The 23601-nt window shown below is 51.1% G+C and overlaps 3 protein-coding genes across 3 annotated transcripts; all 3 read left to right on the forward strand.

Annotated features, from left to right (window-relative positions):
* Positions 1 to 8097: 8097 nt before the first annotated feature.
* Positions 8098 to 8409, forward strand: LOC141264536 (histone H4). The gene has a single exon (XM_073676811.1). The coding sequence runs from the start codon at positions 8098 to 8100 to the stop codon at positions 8407 to 8409; it is 312 nt and encodes a 103-aa protein (XP_073532912.1).
* A 1285-nt stretch (positions 8410 to 9694) lies between these two features.
* On the forward strand, positions 9695 to 10138 carry LOC141264538 (histone H3). The gene has a single exon (XM_073676812.1). The coding sequence runs from the start codon at positions 9718 to 9720 to the stop codon at positions 10126 to 10128; it is 411 nt and encodes a 136-aa protein (XP_073532913.1). The 5' UTR covers positions 9695 to 9717; the 3' UTR covers positions 10129 to 10138.
* Positions 10139 to 11161: 1023 nt separating this feature from the next.
* Positions 11162 to 11575, forward strand: LOC141264539 (histone H2A type 1-like). The gene has a single exon (XM_073676813.1). It carries the CDS (start codon positions 11189 to 11191, stop codon positions 11573 to 11575), a length of 387 nt encoding a protein of 128 aa, XP_073532914.1. The 5' UTR covers positions 11162 to 11188.
* The last annotated feature ends 12026 nt before the right edge of the window (positions 11576 to 23601 follow it).

Raw genomic sequence — 23601 nt, forward strand, 5'->3', positions numbered from 1 at the left:
ACCCACACACACCTGCCCCCACACACACACACCTGCCCCCACACACACACACACCTGCCCCCACACACACACACACCTGCCCCCACACACACACACACCTGCCCCCACACACACACACACCTGCCCCCACACACACACACACCTGCCCCCACACACACACACCTGCCCCCCCACACACACACACCTGCCCCCACACACACACACCTGCCCCCACACACACACACACACCTGCCCCCCCACACACACACCTGCCCCCCCACACACACACCTGCCCCCCCACACACACACCTGCCCCCCCACACACACACCTGCCCCCCCACACACCCACCTGCCCACACACACCCACACCTGCCCCCCCACACACCCACCTGCCCACACACACCCACCTGCCCACACACACCCACCTGCCCACACACACACCTGCCCCCCCACACACACCTGCCCCCCCCACACACACCTGCACACACACACCTGCCCACACACACACACCTGCCCACACACACACACCTGCCCACACACACACACCTGCCCACACACACACACCTGCCCACACACACCCCCCCCCACACACACACACCTGCCCACACACACACCTGCCCCCCCCACACACACACCTGCCCACACACACACCTGCCCCCCCACACACACACCTGCCCCCCCACACACACACACACCTGCCCCCCCACACACACCTGCCCACACACACACCTGCCCCCCCACACACACACACACCTGCCCCCCCACACACACCTGCCCACACACACACCTGCCCACACACACACACACCTGCCCACAGACACACACACACACCTGCCCACAGACACACACACACACACCTGCCCACACACACACACCTGCCCACACACACACACCTGCCCACACACACACACCTGCCCACACACACACACCTGCCCACACACACACCTGCCCACACACACACACACACCTGCCCACACACACACCTGCCCACACCCCCCCCACACACCTGCCCCCCCACACACACCTGCCCCCCACACACACACCTGCCCACACACACCTACACCTGCCCCCACACACACCCACACACATACCAGCCCACACACACCTGCCCCCCCCACACACACCTGCCCCCCCCACACCTGCCCACCCACACACACACACACACACACCTGCCCACACACACCTGCCCCCCCACACACCTGCCTGCCCCCCACACACCTGCCCCCCCCCACACACACACTTGCCCACACACACACCTGCCCACACACACGCACACACCTGCCTGCCCCCACACACACACACCTGCCCCCACACACACACACCTGCCTGCCCCCACACACGCACACACCTGCCTGCCCCCACACACACCTGCCCACACACACACCTGCCCACACACACCTGCCCCCCCCACACACACCTGGCTGCCCCCCCCACACACACACACCTGCCCCCCCCACACCTGCCCACACACACACACACCTGCCTGCCCCCACACACACCTGCCCACACACACACCTGCCCACACACACCTGCCCCCCCCACACACACCTGGCTGCCCCCCCCACACACACACACCTGCCCCCCCCACACCTGCCCACACACACACACCTACCTACCTGCCCCCCCCCACACACGCCCACACCTCCCGGGAGCAGGAAGAAATCTACTTTTCGGAGAGATCCCGCCACATGTTTGATCATAATCCCTAGAGGAGGATGGGGGTCTGGGCAGTTTCTGAATCTGAGTTAGTAATCTGTATATAGAGGTAAGATCCGGTAATTATTGGGCCCTGATTAGTACCAGGCTCGGTGTATATATACTGGCAGTTGTCACAGCCTGGGACGCGTTATATCCTCCTGACACATACTCTGGTCCTGTCTGCTCCCCCCTGTATTTTTGGTGATGTTTATTCTCATTGATGTATAACACGGATTTATGGGGGGGATAGATACATCTGTGCACAGACTCTCCCCAGACCCGCAGATCACATCCGGCTCCTGCTAGAAGATATGAGGCTTGTGTGGGATCTGTATATGTCTCTATATGTACAGCCGCTCCCCGCCCTCTCTATGTACAGCCGCTCCCCGCCCTCTATATGTACAGCCGCTCCCCGCCCTCTCTATGTACAGCCGCTCCCCGCCCTCTCTATGTACAGCCGCTCCCCGCCCTCTCTATGTACAGCCGCTCCCCGCCCTCTATATGTACAGCCGCTCCCCGCCCTCTCTATGTGCAGCCGCTCCCCGCCCTCTCTATGTACAGCCGCTCCCCGCCCTCTATATGTACAGCCGCTCCCCGCCCTCTCTATGTACAGCCGCTCCCCGCCCTCTCTATGTACAGCCGCTCCCCGCCCTCTCTATGTGCAGCCGCTCCCCGCCCTCTCTATGTGCAGCCGCTCCCCGCCCTCTCTATGTACAGCCGCTCCCCGCCCTCTCTATGTGCAGCCGCTCCCCGCCCTCTATATGTACAGCCGCTCCCCGCCCTCTATATGTGCAGCCGCTCCCCGCCCTCTCTATGTGCAGCCGCTCCCCGCCCTCTCTATGTGCAGCCGCTCCCCGCCCTCTCTATGTACAGCCGCTCCCCGCCCTCTCTATGTGCAGCCGCTCCCCGCCCTCTCTATGTGCAGCCGCTCCCCGCCCTCTCTATGTGCAGCCGCTCCCCGCCCTCTCTATGTGCAGCCGCTCCCCGCCCTCTCTATGTACAGCCGCTCCCCGCCCTCTATATGTACAGCCGCTCCCCGCCCTCTCTATGTGCAGCCGCTCCCCGCCCTCTCTATGTACAGCCGCTCCCCGCCCTCTCTATGTGCAGCCGCTCCCCGCCCTCTCTATGTACAGCCGCTCCCCGCCCTCTATATGTACAGCCGCTCCCCGCCCTCTCTATGTGCAGCCGCTCCCCGCCCTCTCTATGTGCAGCCGCTCCCCGCCCTCTCTATGTACAGCCGCTCCCCGCCCTCTCTATGTACAGCCGCTCCCCGCCCTCTCTATGTGCAGCCGCTCCCCGCCCTCTCTATGTGCAGCCGCTCCCCGCCCTCTCTATGTGCAGCCGCTCCCCGCCCTCTGTATGTGCAGCCGCTCCCCGCCCTCTGTATGTGCAGCCGCTCCCCGCGCTCTGTATGTGCAGCCGCTCCCCGCGCTCTGTATGTGCAGCCGCTCCCCGCGCTCTGTATGTGCAGCCGGGCCCCGCGCTCTATATGTACAGCCGCTCCCCGCCCTCTATATGTACAGCCGCTCCCCGCGCGCTATATGTACAGCCGCTCCCCGCGCTCTATATGTGCAGCCGCTCCCCGCGCTCTATATGTGCAGCCGCTCCCCGCGCTCTATATGTGCAGCCGCTCCCCGCGCTCTATATGTGCAGCCGCTCCCCGCGCTCTATATGTGCAGCCGCTCCCCGCGCTCTATATGTACAGCCGCTCCCCGCGCTCTATATGTACAGCCGCTCCCCGCGCTCTATATGTACATCTGGGCTCAAGGGCTCCCTGCTCCAGGTGAAGGGCAGCTGCGCCTCCGGCTCCTTCAAGCTGAACAAGAAGCAGGAGACTAAGGAGAAGCCGGCAGCTGCGGCCAAACCCAAGAAACCTGCAGCCAAGAAAGTGGCCAAATTCCCAAAGAAGCCCAAGTAGGCTCCGACCGCAGCCAAGAAAAGCCCGAAAAAGGACAAGAAGCCCGCAGCCGCCGCAGTCAAGAAAGGAACGAAGGCCGCTCCGAAGCCTAAGAAGGTGACGATGAGCCCGGCTAAGAAGGCGACTAAAGCCAAGAAGCCCGCGGCCAAGAAATAAGCGGAGCCGCTCTGTCCTCCTACTACAAAGGCTCTTATCAGTGCCACCACCTTGTCCCTGCAGAGCTGTATGATCAGTGCCACCACCTTGTTCCTGCAGAGCTGTATGATCAGTGCCACCACCTTGTTCCTGCAGAGCTGTATGATCAGTGCCACCACCTTGTTCCTGCAGAGCTGTATGATCAGTGCCACCACCTTGTCCCCTCAGAGCTGTATGATCAGTGCTACCACCTTGTCCCTGCAGAGCTGTATGATCAGTGCCACCACCTTGTCCCTGCAGAGCTGTATGATCAGTGCCACCACCTTGTTCCTGCAGAGCTGTATGATCAGTGCCACCACCTTGTTCCTGCAGAGCTGTATGATCAGTGCCACCACCTTGTCCCCTCAGAGCTGTATGATCAGGGCCACCACCTTGTCCCCTCAGAGCTGTATGATCAGTGCCACCACCTTGTCCCTGCAGAGCTGTATGATCAGTGCCACCACCTTGTCCCTGCAGAGCTGTATGATCAGTGCCATGATGGAGCGGGCAGGGCTGATCTCATGTCAGAATACATAGTTACACTGCTCCTCTGTAGCTGCCGGTGATCGGTCTGAGCGCTGCCATCAGTGCAGACCTGCGGCGGAACAATGCGCTGAACTCTATATCACACGCTTCCTTGGTAGTTTCTGGGCTCATTGAATGTTCCTTCAGATGACAGTTGTCCAGGTCAGAACAGATGCCCGATCTGCAGACGATCGCAGTGACTGCAGGAGGTTGTTCTCTGTACAGGGGGGAGGGGCGGCGCAGCGTTCCGGTGTCTGCCGCAGTCTGCACTGATATCAGGGGACGTGGAGATCTGCTGTGCAGCGCCGTGTACGTGACGTAGAGATCTGTTGTACTACTTAAGTCCCAGGGAAAGGTTCAACCCTTCCTCACTATTAAATTCCCCCACACTTTAATGATGGTCGTCCTCCACCGTACCAGGCAACAAACCACAATTAACATATGTTAAGTATAAAAATTACTATACATTTTAGTACTCGACGATTCTTGAAATCTTCCTCTCAGGGGGATACCGGCCCTTCTCGGTTAAGGGCCCCGGAACAGCAACTCAGACAGTCCATTGTTACAGCCTTCAACAGTATTCAGAAGTACAGATCCTACTTGGTAAGGACCCTGGAAGCACAGTGTCCATATCTTTAAAACGGGTCAAACACCAATAGCCCTCAATCTACATGAGGATGGTGCAGGAGGCAAAAACTGACCAATGAGAGACAGATATAAAAGCAGCACTAATAGCAGGGATTATAGCCACTGTGCCAAGCACTAATAGAGGATTATAGCCACTGTGCCAAGCGATAATAGAGGATTATAGCCACTGTGCCAAGCACTAATAGCAGGGATTATATCCACTGTGCCAAGCACTAATAGCAGGGATTATATCCACTGTGCCAAGCACTAATAGAGGATTATAGCCACTGTGCCAAGCACTAATAGATGATTATAGCCACTGTGCCAAGCACTAATAGAGGGTTATACCCACAGTGCCAAGCAGCAATAGAGGATTATACCCCCTGTGCCAAGCACAAATAGCGGGGATTATACACACTGTGCCAAGCACTAATAGAGGAATATAGCCATTGTGCCAAGTACTAATAGAGGATTATACCCACTGTGCCAAGCACTAATAGAGGATTATAGCCGCTGTGCCAAGCACTAATAGCAGGGATTATATCCACTGTGCCAAGCACTAATAGAGGATTATAGCCATTGTGCCAAGTACTAATAGAGGATTATACCCACTGTGCCAAGCACTAATAGAGGATTATACCCACTGTGCAAAGCACTAATAGAGGATTATAGCCATTGTGCCAAGTACTAATAGAGGATTATAGCTACTGCGCCAAGCACTAATAGAGGATTATACCAACTGTGCCAAGCACTAATAGAGGATTATACCCACTGTGCCAAGCACTAATAGAGGATTATACCCACTGTGCAAAGCACTAATAGAGGATTATACCCACTGTGCAAAGCACTAATAGAGGAATATAGCCATTGTGCCAAGCACTAATAGAGGATTATACCAACTGTGCCAAGCACTAATAGAGGATTATACCAACTGTGCCAAGCACTAATAGAGGATTATACCCACTGTGCCAAGCACTAATAGAGGATTATACCCACTGTGCAAAGCACTAATAGAGGATTATACCCACTGTGCAAAGCACTAATAGAGGATTATAGCCACTGTGCAAAGCACTAATAGAGGATTATACCCACTGTGCAAAGCACTAATAGAGGAATATAGCCACTGTGCCAAGCACTAATAGAGGATTATAGCCGCTGTGCCAAGCACTAATAGCAGGGATTATATCCACTGTGCCAAGCACTAATAGAGGATTATAGCCATTGTGCCAAGTACTAATAGAGGATTATACCCACTGTGCCAAGCACTAATAGAGGATTATACCCACTGTGCAAAGCACTAATAGAGGATTATAGCCATTGTGCCAAGTACTAATAGAGGATTATAGCTACTGCGCCAAGCACTAATAGAGGATTATACCAACTGTGCCAAGCACTAATAGAGGATTATACCCACTGTGCCAAGCACTAATAGAGGATTATACCCACTGTGCAAAGCACTAATAGAGGATTATACCCACTGTGCAAAGCACTAATAGAGGAATATAGCCATTGTGCCAAGCACTAATAGAGGATTATACCCCCTGTGCCAAGCACACATAGGGGGGATTAAACCCACTGTGCCAAGCACTAATAGAGGATTATACCCACTGTGCCAAGCACTAATAGAGGATTATACCCACTGTGCCAAGCACTAATAGAGGATTATACCCACTGTGCAAAGCACTAATAGAGGATTATAGCAACTGTGCCAAGTACTAATAGAGGATTATAGCAACTGTGTCAAGCACTAATAGCAGGGATTATACCCACTGTGCCAAGCACTAATAGAGGATTATATCCACTGTGCCAAGCACTAATAGAGGATTATAGCCATTGTGCTAAGCACTAATAGAGGGTTATACCCAGTGTGCCAAGCAGTAATAGAGTATTATACCCCTTGTGCCAAGCACACATAGTGGGGATTGTACCCACTGTGCCAAGCACTAATAGAGGATTATAGCCACTGTGCCAAGCACTAATAGCAGGGATTATATCCACTGTGTCAAGCACTAATAGAGGATTATACCCACTGTGCCAAGCACTAATAGAGGATTATACCCACTGTGCCAAGCACTAATAGAGGATTATACCCACTGTGCCAAGCACACATAGCGGGGATTGTACCCACTGTGCCAAGCAATAATAGAGGATTATAGCCACTGTGCCAAGCACTAATAGCAGGAATTAAAGCCATTGTGCTAAGCACTAATAGAGAATTATAGCCACTGTGCCAAGCACTAATAGAGGATTATAGCCACTGTGCCAAGCATTAATAGAGGATTATACCCAATGTGCCAAGCACTAAAAGGATTATAGCTACTGTTCCAAGCACTAATAGCAAGAATTGTATCTACTGTGCCAAGTACTAATAGCAGGGATTATAGCCACTGTGCCAAGCACTAATAGAGGATTATAGCCGCTGTGCCAAGCACTAATAGCAGGGATTATATCCACTGTGCCAAGCACTAATAGAGGATTATAGCCATTGTGCCAAGTACTAATAGAGGATTATACCCACTGTGCCAAGCACTAATAGAGGATTATACCCACTGTGCAAAGCACTAATAGAGGATTATAGCCATTGTGCCAAGTACTAATAGAGGATTATAGCTACTGCGCCAAGCACTAATAGAGGATTATACCCACTGTGCAAAGCACTAATAGAGGATTAAACCCACTGTGCCAAGCACTAATAGCAGGAATTATAGCCACTGTGCAAAGCACTAATAGAGGATTATAGCCACTGTGCCAAGCACTAATAGCAGGGATTATACCCACTGAGCTATATCCACTTTCACTTTTCCTCTGATGTCACACACCCTTTGCTCTCCAGGCCGGTGGAGGCGTCTGATCGATGATGATCTCCCAGAGATTGATCTATTTCCAGCCTGGATCTCCCGCTGTCATTATTGGAGCAGGCAGGATCTCCAGTCTCCGAGCAGCAGCGGCGCCGAGATGAGGAGAGAAGCGGGAAAATTACAGCACAATGAGCGGGAAATTCAAAATCACCAACTGATCTGTGTTCAGCCAATCAGAGAGAAGGGGAGGAGCTGATAATGCAAATCTCTCCCCGGTATCGCATCATCCCTGCGGTTCTCGCTCCGGTCCGCTCACCCTCCATATAAAGGAAGGGCTCGGCGCTGCTCAGTCATCGTGTTCTGCTGATTACGTGGAAGATGTCTGGTCGAGGTAAAGGAGGGAAAGGTCTCGGGAAGGGCGGCGCCAAGCGGCACAGGAAGGTACTGCGTGATAACATCCAGGGCATCACCAAGCCTGCCATCCGCCGTCTCGCTCGCAGGGGAGGCGTCAAGCGCATCTCCGGCCTCATCTATGAGGAGACTCGCGGCGTCCTGAAAGTCTTCCTGGAGAACGTGATCCGTGACGCCGTCACCTACACCGAGCACGCCAAGAGGAAGACCGTCACCGCCATGGACGTGGTATACGCGCTCAAGCGCCAGGGCCGCACTCTCTACGGCTTCGGAGGTTAATTGTGTTCTCCGCTCCATCCTCACCCCCCAAAGGCTCTTATCAGAGCCCCCCCACATGTACAGTGGAGAAGCTGTGATTCCTGCTGGATGAATGCAGTAATGAGGTGACGGGATCTCGGGTCTGGAGCAGGAGGCGCCGCGGTGTTAGATCCGCTCCCTGCAGCGTCAGGTGCTGGGGACGGAGGGGAGAGATCACTAATATCCGCGTCAGTGTAAAGTGCGGCCGGAGCTCCAGCCGACAGCGATCTCCTGTCTGACGGATGAATCACATCGCTATAATTCCGGCTGCGGGGAGGAGCGGAAACCGCGCAACTAATCCGGGAATCGCACTCCTGTGTGGAAGGAAAGCGGCCGCCGATCACCGAGCACAACCTGATCGCCCGATCTCACACCGCGTATTGCACAATGACCGGAAAAAACCAGCAGCGATTAAGCGGGAAATTAAGAATTTAGCCAATCAGTACTAAGCATAAGTCTATTGCTCCGCCCACAGGCGGCTCCGGGTGATAGTCGCCATCCTTTAACCAATTAGTGACTGATATTTCTCGCCGCCGTTCTCCATTATCAGTCATTCCCTATTTACCCGGAACCGGGGAGAAATCCCCACCGACCTCACTACAGACGATCACCGAGCCCTGCGGACCAGAGAGAGGACTGGGGAAGATGCGGGTCTGGAGCAGGCGCATTTCTGCAGCGTTATATTCAGCTCCTCTGAGTGCGGCAGGTGACGAGTTCCCGGGCAGCGACAAGAAAACGACATCAAATATCCAGAAGTGATCGGCAGCGACCATCGCAGCGCGCGGGGGAGGATCTGCTCCAATCAGTGTCGCACATGAAGAAACCCGACAGCAGCCTGAGATCACCACCTGCATCATCGTCATCATAGAGAGGATGTGATGGGCAGCAGCGGTCACCGGTCTGGAAGCGACGTGTGATGATGCATAAAGCTGAATAATAATCATCACCTGGACTGATCCAGCAAACAAGGACTGTGGACTATACAGTAGATTCCCATGAATTATTATCGGGGAGGGTTTTCATACATTTATTCTCCATAGATCACTAGAAGTTTTCTCTTCGCATTTCTGCTCTTTATTTCTTGTATTTTTCTCACCATTCGCGAGTAGCGGGACAGATTCTTATTATAGCTGACAAAAGCATCGGGTGTTTATTGGTCGCTTTTTAATATAAGAACCAATGGCGTGCAGGGGGCGTGATTCCCACAGACCAATCAGGACGCGCACACGAGTATAAATACCCTGCTCCCGCCGCTCCGCTCATCACTTCTGTATCCGTCTATACAGCGCTATGGCCAGAACCAAGCAGACCGCCCGTAAATCCACCGGAGGGAAAGCTCCCCGCAAGCAGCTGGCCACTAAGGCCGCCAGGAAGAGCGCTCCTGCCACTGGCGGAGTGAAGAAGCCGCATCGCTACCGGCCAGGAACAGTCGCTCTCCGGGAGATCCGCCGCTACCAGAAGTCCACCGAGCTGCTGATCCGTAAGCTTCCCTTCCAGCGCCTGGTGAGGGAGATCGCCCAGGACTTCAAGACCGATCTGCGCTTCCAGAGCTCGGCGGTGATGGCGCTGCAGGAGGCCAGCGAGGCTTATCTGGTGGGGCTGTTCGAGGACACCAACCTGTGCGCCATCCACGCCAAGAGGGTCACCATCATGCCCAAAGACATCCAGCTGGCCCGCAGGATCCGCGGGGAGAGAGCTTAGATCTGCCCGGGCCCCGAGAACAACACAAAGGCTCTTTTCAGAGCCACCAAATCCTCCAAGACGAGCTGATCTCTATTACTCTGATCCCTCAGACGCGGCCTGGGCTGCGGGATGTCGGTGCTGTTCTCACTGCTGCGGTTGCTGTCAAATTATACCTGTGATGGAGCTGAGCCCAGTGGAGCGACCTGTATGCAGCTTTATAACTGGCAGTGGTTATATTATAGGTGATCAGCAGGTGGCGCTCTCTCACATCTGGGGCTGATAAATGATCCGTGAAGTGTCTGCGGAGCAGAGAGATGTCCGCGCTCATCCGCCGCCTCCTCCGCACAGTCCTCCTCGTGACTCCGGGGTCGGGGACGTTTATCACTGGCTAACTTACAGTAAGTTCTCGGTTCTGCTGCCGGTAGCCGACATTCTCCACCGCCCTCATATAGGACGTCAGACACTGAAGGGTTAATTCTGCCTCCGCTTTGCCGGTTTCTAGCTCGGTGCTGCTCGGCTGATCCCGCTTCTCCCGCTCTTTCTCTCCATGTAATATTTAGGGTCAGGACGAGCGTTTCTCGTGCGGTTCGTCACAATCTGTAATAACCGCTGAGAGGAGGCCGCACTGGATCAGGCGCCATCATGATGACAAAGGGTTAATGGCAGAAGAGATCGCTGCGCCAGTCCGTGTCTTAATGTAACCAGCAGAGCCTGAGGGGAGGGGGCAGGCGACGGCTCTGTGCTCCCGTATGTGATCATAGGACAGGCAAGGGTTAAGGATAAAGCCGCTGTGTCTGCACCAGGACGACAGGCAGGAAAGCAATCAGCCAGTAAAGAGTTAATGTAACGGCTTTCACGAGCTGCTGTGAAGAGGGCGGGTGGCGGTTGGGTGAGAAAGTCATCTGACCTATGTGACGTCACACCTTCCCTCCTGCAGCTGATTGGTGTTTACTCAAGTCTGATCTCCATATTCGGCTTCAGATCCGTCCAATGAGAGGAGGGCGGGGCAGCAGCTTATATAAACCTCCAGCAGCGCGGGCTCCTCACATTCTGCTGATTGTTATCTGCTGATAGAACGATGTCTGGACGCGGCAAACAGGGAGGAAAGGCCCGGGCTAAGGCCAAGACCCGCTCATCCCGGGCAGGACTGCAGTTTCCGGTGGGACGTGTGCACAGACTTCTCCGCAAGGGCAACTACGCCCAGAGGGTGGGCGCCGGCGCTCCGGTCTATCTGGCCGCTGTGCTGGAGTATCTGACCGCTGAGATCCTGGAATTGGCCGGTAATGCCGCCCGGGACAACAAGAAGACCCGCATCATCCCCCGGCACCTGCAGCTGGCGGTGCGCAATGACGAGGAGCTGAACAAGCTGATGGGTGGGGTGACCATCGCCCAGGGGGGCGTCCTCCCCAACATCCAGGCTGTGCTGCTGCCCAAGAAGAGCGAGAGCAGCAAGAAGAGCAAGTGAGCGCTGCAGCCGATCTGTCCACAACCAAAGGCTCTTTTAAGAGCCACCACATCCTCCTGATAAGAGCCAGTGCCACTGATCATCTGTCTCCTATAGTGTGTATTAGATTCTGTGCACACGCAGCGTATTTTGTGGCGGTTTTTGCTGTAGAAACACTACATCATCTGTTTGCCAAGTATTGTGGAAAAAACGGAGCCTGTCCATTGTGCGCTTGTATCCGCTGTGAATTTGCACACATTGACTATCTATACCTGCAGATTTGCTGTGTTTCAATTAAAGTCAATGTGCGCAAATTCAGGGCAGAAACAAGCTGTGAGTGGTACCGGGGTCGGCAGCGGGGAGCAGTAGTTTCCTCAGCTGAGCCAGGTACCACGCGGTGCAAATGGAAAAAAAAAGAAAATCTAAGCAAAAAACCCGCTATACTCACCTGTCCGGTGTCCTCAGTCCCCAGCGATCTGTTCTGCCAGGACCTGCGGTCATGTAAGCTCTCAGCTAAAGGTCCAGTACTGGTGGTGAGCTCACTGGGGCTGATCAACTGATGAACCCCTGTGACCTGCAGCAGCATGGTACAGTGATTTTATACCCGGTATGTCTTCTACAGCTGTGACATCAGTGATAGCTAGTGACACAGATCGCAGAGGGACAATCTTTGGCGTAATTGTGGACTACGTCGTGACAGTGGACAGGTGAGGGATATGGTTGTTTTTTATTTATTTTTTTTTTTCAGATCGAGGGATTCGGGGACTGAGTGTAATTTTTATTTTTTTTTAAACCGTGTGTTTTTTATTTCATTAAAATACTTTATTCTGGCCGTGTCTTATATTGAAAAAGTGGCGACCATTTTACTACGGGGTTAGTAATGGGGCATGTTATAGAATCCCTTCATTACTAACCTGACCTTCACGTCAGCCGCCAATACAAGGCTGACGGGAGCCCCAACCCCATTACCCCACTCACCACCGCTACAGGGCAGTGGGAAGACCGGAGGCTAATTGCCAGATTTGGTCCATCGTATGGATGCGCCATTTCTGGGACTGCTGAGGGGTGATATTAGCCGCAGAGGGTGCTAGTATTCATGAACACGCGGCGTCAAACCTGCAGCAGCTCTTGACTGTGGCCACCTTCCTAGGCTGAAATAGCAGCTCACAGCTGCTCCAGAAATTACATGAATGGAAATGCTAATGAGTTTGGGTAAATGGGACTAGCTGACACCTTGTCATCACCAAACAAAAGAGCTAGGTGTCAATCAAACCCTTTCAACACCAAACCTAATTAAAGTAAAGAGTTAAACACAGAGTAAACACTCTATTTGAAATGCAACAGACACATTCTTTAATCATTTAAATTAACCAATATACTCACCCCAGTTCTGATGGTAATCCAAAAGCAATGTCCCACCAAATAACTTTTAGCTCCAAAAAGCATTCATTGATGTACAAAAACGCTTAAAAAATGTATCAAAAAGGCGTCAGAAAAGGGTGGAAATTTCTGCTTCAACTCCTGAATGTACGCGCATAGTCTAACACCGGTTATGGCCGCACTAGGCGATATATACTTGTATTTGTAGGCTATTTGATTCCTGCACCAGTGATCGCTGACTGTTAAGCGGATGATTATTTTTCCCCTATTTAAGGCTGTATGCCCCCCATATAGTGTCTCCCACTGGATTCCTGTGCCGTATACCATCAATATACTTCTGTATATCCCCATATAATTTTCTTTACCCCTGCACTAATGTGCTGTATACCAAGAGGGAAGGATGTAGGGTTATTGGGTTTTCTGATCTTCCCTGCACCCAGTGTGAGTGTTGGGGCCCAGGAGAATGTTCTGTGATTCCTGTACTAGATTCTCCCTATACAAAGTGTAGATCCTATAAGATCAGAGGAAGGAAAAGGTACCTGGGAGTTTGGGCGACCGCCTTATCACCAGACTCAGACGTTCTCCTTACTGTTTGCTTGCCTGAGGACAAGTTGGGCAATTATTGAGAAAATGTTCAGAGAGACCACAGTAGAGTTCAAGATCTTGACTGTTTTTTCTCTACAACAAATTAGCAACTCTAACCTCCAATGGCTCCAGCTCCGGTAAATCGATCTGCTTCAGGGAAGTATAACGGGCAGCCTGCTGTTCAGCACGTCTCTCACGGATTCTGCGGTCCATCCGTATAGCCAGAGAGCAAGGGGCGTCATGAAGAACCAGAGCGTCTTTAAGAGTTTCAGAAAGGCTGTTGTAGACACCTGTGAGATGATGCAGAACTTCAGTGGACCACTGCCGGAAATCGCTGCTGTAGTCCTCAGCCATACGGCCCCCCTGTGCCAGGTTCATGATCTTTGCCTCAGCGACTTGGATCCTGTCGGGTTTGTCTTAGGTCAGACACAAAGCTCAAAAAGGTGTCTACAGAAGACCCTATATATGAACTGGCTCTCTACTCCTTGGAAGTCCTGGCCTGCCCTGCCGCCAGCGTTTTACCAGAGCGGGTTTTTAGTGCCGCTGGTGGAATTATAACTGATAAGCGCATCCGCCTGTCAACTGAAAATGCTTACAGGCTGACTCTTATAAAAATGAACAAGGGCTGGATTGGGCCAGACTTCTCAACACCACCGAATGATAGCAGCGTAACATAAACTCAAGTCCAGTGTCTTTTCTTGGGAGGTGTATTCCCATGCACCTCCTCACACTCACACATGGGTATACGCTTCCTGATTTGGTCTATTTTCTATTCTCCTCATCCTCCACCACCATATCACCAGGGTGACCATGATGCAACACCCTCATAATTTTTTCAAGGGTGTTTATGATGCCCGTAGGACAATTTTTTAGAGGCCTACCTAAAACATTCTGAATGTTACACAATATGTTCATGTACACCCCCCAGGGATAAATGTTTCTCCGCCCATGCACTTAGTGCATGGACATTATAAGTATAGGAGACCCATTTCTTAACAATGGACTTCCTCTACGTCTCTTCAAAAGGGTATTGGAGTGCGTCCAATTTTTGGGCTGCCCTAGCAGTCACAGCAGGGGCATTACCACTATAGGAGACGTACGCCATTATAAAGGGAACATTTTTTTTACTGAGACCCTCCTCTATGTTGCTTCCAAGGGGTATTGGGGTGCGTCCAAATTTTTGGCAGCCCTTACATTTACTACACAAAAACAGTATAGGAGACCCACTCCTTTATAATGGGAACAACAAAGCATAGCCTGCTGATGGCTCTCTAATAGTGTTGAGCGAGCATGCTCGACACTGCTCTGTACTCTTGCAACGATCTCTGCAGAGAATTAAAGAGGAGGCATTGCAGCCAGAGTATGATGAGATGGATCAAGAAGCCGTAGCGGGCGATTACACACAGCCCAGCCTCATCTCATCCCAACGTGCATTGGGGGACAATGAGGGAGAGGAGGAGAAAGGACAGGAGCTGGTATCATGCGCTGTAGATGGTACTACTTGTACAACCGTCATACCGTCAGTTCAGCGTGGGTGGCCTGAGGACAGGGGGGAGGAGGAGGAGAGCATGGTCAGTCGTCATCTTGGTGAGGACACGGAAGTCTTGCCCGTTACCAGTCTGGCACGCATGGCTGACTTTATGTTACGCTGTCTTAACCGTGACCCTCGTATTGTCAAAATGTTGGGTGACAGTCGTTACTGGTTGGTGACACTTTTAGACCACCGCTACAAGGAGAACTTCCACTCTCTTGTTCCTGAGGTGGAGAGGTCTACAAAAATGGGGCAGTACCAGAAGGCCCTTGCTGCAGAACTGTTAAAAAAATTCCCAACTGAACACGCTAGCGGCAGAGGTCACAGTTCGTTGACCAACCAAGGCGTACAGGCGAGAGAGACGCAACTCCAATCCAGTAGAGGCAGGGGAACACTGTCAACCTTCTGGGACAGTTTTCTGACACCTGCCCAGCTTACAGGCCCTGAGGTGCGGGGTACACTCACAAGGAGTGGAAAGTTTCAAAAGATGGTGAGGGAGTACCTTGCTGACCGTACCAGCGTCCTCTGTGATTCCTCTGTGCCTTTTAATTATTGGGTATCCAAGCTGGACACTTGGAATCAACTCACTCTGTAAGCCTTGGAGGTCCTGGCCTGCCCTGCCGCTAGCGTGTTATCGGAGCGTGTTTTTAGTGCCGCTGGGGGAATTATAACAGATAAGCGAACTCGCCTGTCAACTGACAATGCTGACAAGCTGACCCTTATCAAAATGAACAAGGGCTGGATTGGGCCAGACTTCTCATCACCACCAAATGACAGCAGAGTAACAAAGTCAAATCCACTGTGTTATTTTGGGAGGTGTATTCCCATGCACCGCTTCACACCCACACATGGGTATACGCTTCCTCATTTCGGCTGTTTTTTGTTCTTCTCCTTATCCTCAGCCTCCACCACCACATACCACCAGGGTGACCGTGGTCCATGTAGCCAGCATTGCAAGTTCCTCCATCCTAATTTTTGGCAGCTTTTGCTTGGAAGGCATAGGCAAAGACTATGGAAGACCCACTCCCCAATAGTGGGAATAATGTTTTTAAGATGCTGTACTGCATGGCTCTTGTAAGGGGCATTGCAAGTTCCTCCGTCCTAATTTTTGGCAGCTTTTGCTTGGAAGGCATAGGCAAAGACTATGGGAGACCCACTCCCCAATAATGGGAATAATGTTTTTAATATGCTGTACTGCATGGCTCTTGTAAGGGGCATTAAAATCGTCTTGTTAAGCTACTGTGACCTCCACGTCTTTTCCAAGGGGCATTAAAACCGTCTTGTTAAACCACTCTGAACTCCACGTCTCTTCCAAGGGGCATTAATACCGTCTTGTTAAACCACTCTGAACTCCACAGCTCTTCCAAGGGGCATTGAAATGTTGTTTTTAATTACCTCTAACCTTCAGGACTCTTCCAACGGGCATTGCATTTCCTCCTAATTTTAGTCAGGTTTGGCTTTTAAATGCATAGGTGTACACTAAGGGAGACCCACTCCCCAATAATGGGTAGAAGGTTTTTAGTACTCTGTAATCCACGTCTGTTTCAAGGGGCATTGCAGTTCCTCATAATTTTTGGAAAGCCTTCCATTCACTGCTTAGGCCAACAGTGCACAGGAGACCCAGTTGCTATAAATGGATAAAACGGTTTAGTTAACGCCCTCTGACCTCCATGTCACTTCCAAAGGGCATTGGAGTGCTTCGAAATTTTTGGTAGGCATTGCACTCAGTGTATGCCCTATAACTGTGTAGCTGAACCGCTCCTTTTGGTACAGAAACATATCCTACAAGACATGTGTGGTTGACTGGCCTGATATTGATGTGAATGGTCCCTGTTCCTCCTGCTCTTTCTCCTTTGCCACCACCTCATCCATCATTTATCACCTGAAGCTTTGTTTTAACGGGAGTCATAGAACTGGGATAGTAGCAGGAAAACATCCAGCAATCCTCAGAGGAGGTAGGATATGCGCCAAAACGCTGACCACCTCAGGCCTAGCCGCTACTACATACATGCGCTGGCATTCCAAGGAGCAGAAAGCTAAGGAGATGGATGGCCTCATGATCATGAATAATTTACTCCTTGTGTAGGAGGCCGACCACTGCTGCTGTCTCCCTTCTGAACTTTGTGTTGAAGCCTGATTGACCCAGGACCAGCAATCCTCTATATCTGGAGGACGTGTTGCATCCCAGTGTCCAACTGTGTCCCGGCTTCCACAATATTAACCCAGTGTGAAGGCATCAGTGAGATGGACCATCCCTGGCCACATTCCCTTGTCCACGTGTTTGTGGTTAGGCTGTCCTTACTACTAAATGCACTGGGGAGGGCACAGGTAATGTTTTGGTATGCGCGCTTGTGTATAAGGTGCACCGGGACAAATAGGGGCGGCTGGGGACCGAGTATGGACACCCGGCCGACCCCTGGCGGCTGGGGACCGAGTGTGAACACCCGGCATCCGGGCGGCTGGGGACTGACTATGGATACCAGGCCGCCGACGCAGCCATGACATGGGGGCCGGCGTCTGCCTCTACAAGCCTAAAAGGCCTCATTTCAAGTGCAAGCAAGCTAGCAGTATGGTATTGCAGCCTGGGGGTGGCGGGGTGGTTGGCAGGCTGCACACTTACGCTTGCATTCCAAGAAAACAAAGCAGATGCTAACTTTTATCATCATGAAGCCTACAAAATTGGAGTATTATCCCAAATCAAGTATAAGTCCATATTAATGTATAAAAGACACTTTATTTCATATATAAAATTAAAATTGTGTAACAAAGTTAAAAAATTAGATCACTCAGGGTAGGAATACACACAGATGCAGGGCAGCGATTGTTGGTGGGTCCTGAGGGGATAGCTGACTGACCCTATTCAACACTTACATATCATAGAATCATAGAATGGTAGAGTTGGAAGGGACCTCCTGGGTCATCTGGTCCAACCCCCTGCTCAAAGCAGGATTCACTAGATCATCTCAGACAGATGTCTGTCCAGCCTCTGTTTGAAGACGTCCATTGAAGGGGAACTCACCACCTCTCGTGGCCGCCTGTTCCACTCATTGATCTCCTAACTGTCAAAAAGTCTCTTCTAATATCTAATCTGTGTCTTCTACTTTCAGTTTCATCCCATTGCTTCTAGTCTTTCCTTGTGAAATTGAGAATAAAGATGATCCTTCTACAATGTGACAGCCCTTGAGATATTTGTAGACAGCTATTAAGTCTCCTCTCAGTCTTCTTTTTTGCAAGTTAAACATTCCCAGATCCTGTAACCGTTCCTCATAGGACATGGTTTGCAGACCAGTCACCATTCTGGTCGCTCTTCTCTGAACTTGCTCCAGTTTGTCTATGTCTTTTTTAAAATGTGGTGCCCAAAACTGTGTACAGTATTCCAGATGAGGTCTGACCAAAGAGGAGTAAAGACCGATAATGACTTCACGTGATCTAGACTGTATGCTTCTGTTAATACATCCCAGAATTGTATTTGCCTTTTTTGCTGCTGCATCACACTGTTGACTCATGTTCAGTCTATGATCTATTAGTATACCTAAGTCTTTTTCACATGTACTGTTGCTTAGCTCTATTCCTCCCATTCTGTATATGCTTTTTTCATTTTTATTGCCCAGATGTAGTACTTTGCATTTTTCCCTGTTAAAAACCATTCTGTTGGTTGCTGCCCACTGCTCCAGTTTATTTAGGTCTTTTTGAATCCTCTCTCTCTCTTCTCTAATATTAGCTATCCCTCCTAGCTTTGTGTCATCAGCAAATTTAATCAGTTTACCCCATATATCCATAACACACGTAAACAGTATATACATGGCAGTAGGCAGTGTATGGAAGCTAAAGAATCTCCCTAAAGTAGGGGCCTCCACACAGAGAGCAACAATCAAAGAAAGCCACCAAAGAGGGTCGAACAGGCAAAGTAACGATAACAGGTCGAATCAGAGAGCTCACCCATAAGGTACTGGAGTAACCACCAAGCCGCTCTGCAGCCCCGACTCGCGTTTCGCGTGGCTTCTTCAGGGGGCTGTGGTTGTGGAAATAGTGGGCACCATTATATCTCCTGCAAGATCGTGTCGCAGGTGACACCGCTGATTACTGCAGCGCATGCGGAGTAGCAGAGCGTCCCCCCGCGTCGCGTCACATCCGGCCCGTTTCCCGAAGGGACCATGGGCAGGGACGCGCAACTAATGACGTCACTACCCACAATCCTGACGTACGGAAGCCCGACGGGACGCGGCCAGACCGGGACGGCACTGCGCATGCGCGGTTCAGCGGTGGCCATGACAAGTAGGGGACAAAGTAAGCCCAAAGGGATATGTACTGGTTATATGAGACAGAACTCAATTAACAAGAGAGGGGAAGCAGTAAACCAACTCATAAAGCGGCTATTACCCTGATCCAGGAACCATAACAATACAGTACATGCATACATAAAGATGTGATATATATATACAAATATAATAATATCGGTCCATTGGATCATTGAAATCTTGTATGCAGTGGTCGATTTCTTGTTGGTAAAGTCAGCGCATCCCTAGAATATCCAATAGTCCCATACAGTAGTCGAGGCATATAAATGGTGATAAAGAGATCATCATTATCATGCTCCTCACCTTGGCACTCTCAACTCCCCTGATGGAGAAGCCAGGGCCCACCGGAGGAGTCTGGCTGTCTGGTGGGCTCGGCCAATGCTGCCCAAAAGCAGGCCAGGCTAAGAAAAGTGTGGGGAAGGTTACCGGGACAAATAGGGGTGGCTGGGGACCGTTTATGGACACCCGGCCGCCCCCTGGCGGCTGGGACCAAGCGTGGACACCCAGCGGCTGGGGACTGAGTATGGATACCAGGCCGCCGACGCAGCCATGGCGTGGTGGCCAGATTCCGCCTCCACATGCCTAAAAGGCCCAATTTCAAGTGCAAGCAAGCAAGCAGTATGGTATTGCAGCCTGGAGGTGGGTGGCAGGCTGCATACTTGCGCTTGCATTGCAATGAATGGGGGAGGTACAATTGAACACTGCCATGGGACTAGAACTTGCATGGGGATAGTTGCAAGTCTGCATCTTCTGATGCGGCAAGGATCACTTCTGATGGGCATACTTTTAGGCAGTGACCTAGGTATCAGAGATGCTTCCAGGGGTCTTCCCCATACTGTTGCCATGTCTTTTCAGCACCGTATACATGTGTCACACAGCACATGGCCAGATAAGGTTGTAAAATGTTAAAATGACATTTCCCGGTGAATGCATTTGTCACGGTTGAAAGCAATACAAAAGTGCAAAAACTCATAAAAAATGCTACTTGTGAACATAGCCCAAGGAGTGGAGGAGTATTTTTGTTTTTGGTTATTTATTTTACCTTATACACAAGTCGTTACCCTGGAAAGGAAGTTCCTTAACATATTTCACAGGAAAGCAGTTAGTTTCAGTTTAGTTTTTGAACGTTTTATTGTGAGTCCGTAAAAGTGGTTTAATACCTCTGACCACGTTGTTGACAGCAGTGACCTGGGGGTCATAAATGCTTCCTGGGGCGATCCCCATGCTGTCCCCATGTCATTTGAGCACTGTCACTATCGTTTTGGGCACTTTTTAGGCTTTCTACAGACTGCCGGGGGTGCCGCCGCAAAAATGCTCGGATCTTCCATAGACTAACATTGGGCTCGTTGCTCGGGTCGAGCACCCGAGTATCACGGTGAGCTCGGCCCGAGCTTCGAGCACCCGAGCATTTTAGTGTTCGCTCAACACTACTCTCTAATAGTGATGAGCGAGCACTAAAATGCTCGGGTGCTCGTTGCTCGGGTCAAGCACATCGGAATACTCGGGTACTCGACCCGAGCAACGAGCCCAATGTAAGTCTATGGGAAACTCGAGCATTTTTCTGGTGGTCCCCCCCGGCGGTCTGCAGAAGGTCAAAAATTGCCCATGACAGGAACGCTGCCATCCAGCTTGCCATGCCACAGACACTGAGAAGCTCCTCAGTGAAGCTCCTCAGTGTCTGGCTGTGACGGCATCCAGATGAGCCGAGTTCATGTCCAATGAACTCAGCTCACCTCATGCACCTCACTGACAGCGTGGGAGAATTCTCCTGTGCATGCGGTGTTGGCAACAACGTGGTTAGAGGTATTAAGCCACTTTTGCGGAGTCACAAGAAAACGTTCAAACACGAAACTGAAACGGTTTTCCTGTGAAATATGTTAAGGAACTTCCTTTCCAGGGTAAAGACTTGTGTATAAGGTAAAATAAATAACTAAAAACAAAAATACTCCTCCACACCTTGGGCTATGTTCACAAGTAGCATTGTTTATGCGTTTTTGCACTTTTGTATTGCTTTCAACCGTGACAAATGCATTCACTGGAAATGTCATTTTAACATTTTACAATCTTATCTGGCCATGTGCTGTGTGACACATGCATACAGTGCTGAAAAGCCATGGGAACAGCATGGGGAAGACCCCTGGAAGCATCTCTGACACCTAGGTCACTGCCTAAAAGTGTGCCCATCAGGAGTGATCCTTGCCGCATCAGAAGATGCAGACTTGCAACTATCCCCGTGCAAGTCCTTGTCCCAGGGCATTGTTCAATTGTGCCTCCCCCATTCCTTGCAATGCAAGCGCAAGTATGCAGCCTGCCACCCACCCACCCCCAAGCTGCAATACCATACTGCTAGCTTGCTTGCACTTGAAATTGGGCCTTTTAGGCATGTGGAGGCGGAAACTGGCCACCTCATCATGGCTGCGTCGGCGGCCTGGTATCCATATTCAGTCCCCAGCCTCACGACGGACGGGTGTCCACGCTTGGTTCCCAGCCGCCAGGGTTCGGCCGGGTGTCCATACTCGGTCCCCATCCGCCTTGCGGCCGGGTGCCCACACACGGTCCCCAGCCTCCTGGGGTCAGCCGGGTGTCCATACTCGGTCCCCAGCCGCCCCTATTTGTCCCGGTGCGTCTTATACACAAGCGCGCATACCAAAACATTACCTGTGCCCTCCCCAGTGCATTTAGTGGTAAGGACAGCCTAACCACAAACACGTGGACAAGTGAATGTGGCCAGGGATGGTCCATCTCACTGACGCCTTCACACTGGGTTAATATTGTGGAAGCCAGGACACAGTTGGACACTGGGATGCAACACGTCCTCCAGACATAGAGGATTGCGGGACCTGGGTCAATGAGGCTTCAACACAAAGTTCAGAAGGTAGACAGCAGCAGTGGTCGGCCTCCTACACAACGAGTAAATTATTCATGATCATGAGGCCATCCATCTCCTTAGCTTTCTGTTCCTTGGAATGCAAGCGCATGTATGTAGTAGCGGCTAGGCCTGAGGTGGTCAGCGTTTTCGCGCATATCCTACCTCCTCCGAGGATTGCTGGATGTTTTCCTGCTACTATCCCAGTTCTATGACTCCCGTTAAAACAAAGCTTCAGGTGTTGAATGATGGATGAGGTGGTGGCAAAGGAGAAAGAGCAGGAGGAACAGGGACCATTCACATCAATATCAGGCCAGTCAACCAGATATGTCTTGTAGGATATGTTTCTGTACCAAAAGGAGCGGTTCTGTCAGGACTGCGAATATTTTTAATTACATTTTGGCCATTTTTGCCCTCTTTCAAGATGGTGTCTTTTGTCTCATGTGCCCCCTAGTCTTCCTGCTTTATAACTCCACCCCAGCCTCTAATCCGTGCTAGTGTATTCTGCCTGTGACCTGTTCCTGGTGGTTTCCTAGTTTCCTGCTCTGCCCTGCAGACCTGTTGTGGATCTTCTGTTACCTGCTCTCAGAGACTCTGCTGCATTCAGTTGTTACCAGTATTCCTCCTTCTCCTGGCTGCTCCTGCTGCTACCTCTGAGCCTCAGTCTTCACCTGCATTCTGCTAACAAGCTGGTTTCTGCTCTGACTCACCTGCATTAGATAGTTGCAGAGCACGGGACTGTGCTGCACTATCAGGGACTTCTACCCAGGCCTCCCTGGATAATGTAATATATATATTGTATGGGCTTCCTTGCATGGACTTGATAAAGACTTCCTTGTTTTCTAACATCCTCTAGTGTGAACTGCACTTTACAGACTGCTCTGCTGATTGCATTTTCCCCAGAGTGTTTATGGACTTTGAGTTTTCGTCTGCACTTGTTTGAATCACCGTGTGTTTGTAATATAAACTTTGACACCTATAAACTGTGTTCTGTTGTATCTTTGTTCCACGCAAAAAGACTCCTGTGGTATCCATTATAATTATTACAGGTTCGGCTACACAGTTATAGGGCATACAGTGAGTGCAATGCCTAAGAAAAATTTTGAGACACTCCAATGCCCCTTGGAAGTGACATGGAGGTCAGAGGGCCTTAACTAAACCGTTTTTTCCATTAATAGCAACTGGGTCTCCTGTGCACTGTTGGCCTAAGCAGTGAATGGAAGGCTTTCCAAAAATTATGAGGAACTGCAATGCCCCTTGAAACAGACGTGGATTACAGCGTACACAAAACCTTCTACCCATTATTGGGGAGTGGGTCTCCCTTAGTTTTCGCCTTTGCATTGAAAAGAAAAAGCTGACTAAAATTAGGAGGAAATGCAATGCCCGT

The sequence above is a fragment of the Phyllobates terribilis genome, unplaced genomic scaffold (assembly GCF_046119375.1).
Source record: "Phyllobates terribilis strain yellow unplaced genomic scaffold, ASM4611937v1 Scaffold_4__5_contigs__length_816908805, whole genome shotgun sequence".
Lineage (NCBI taxonomy): Eukaryota > Metazoa > Chordata > Amphibia > Anura > Dendrobatidae > Phyllobates > Phyllobates terribilis.

Bases quoted from the DNA above. Each gene is read 5' to 3' on its own strand.
- LOC141264538 (XM_073676812.1), top strand. From the start codon at position 9,718: ATGGCCAGAACCAAGCAGACCGCCCGTAAATCCACCGGAGGGAAAGCT.
- LOC141264539 (XM_073676813.1), top strand. From the start codon at position 11,189: ATGTCTGGACGCGGCAAACAGGGAGGAAAGGCCCGGGCTAAGGCCAAG.
- LOC141264536 (XM_073676811.1), top strand. From the start codon at position 8,098: ATGTCTGGTCGAGGTAAAGGAGGGAAAGGTCTCGGGAAGGGCGGCGCC.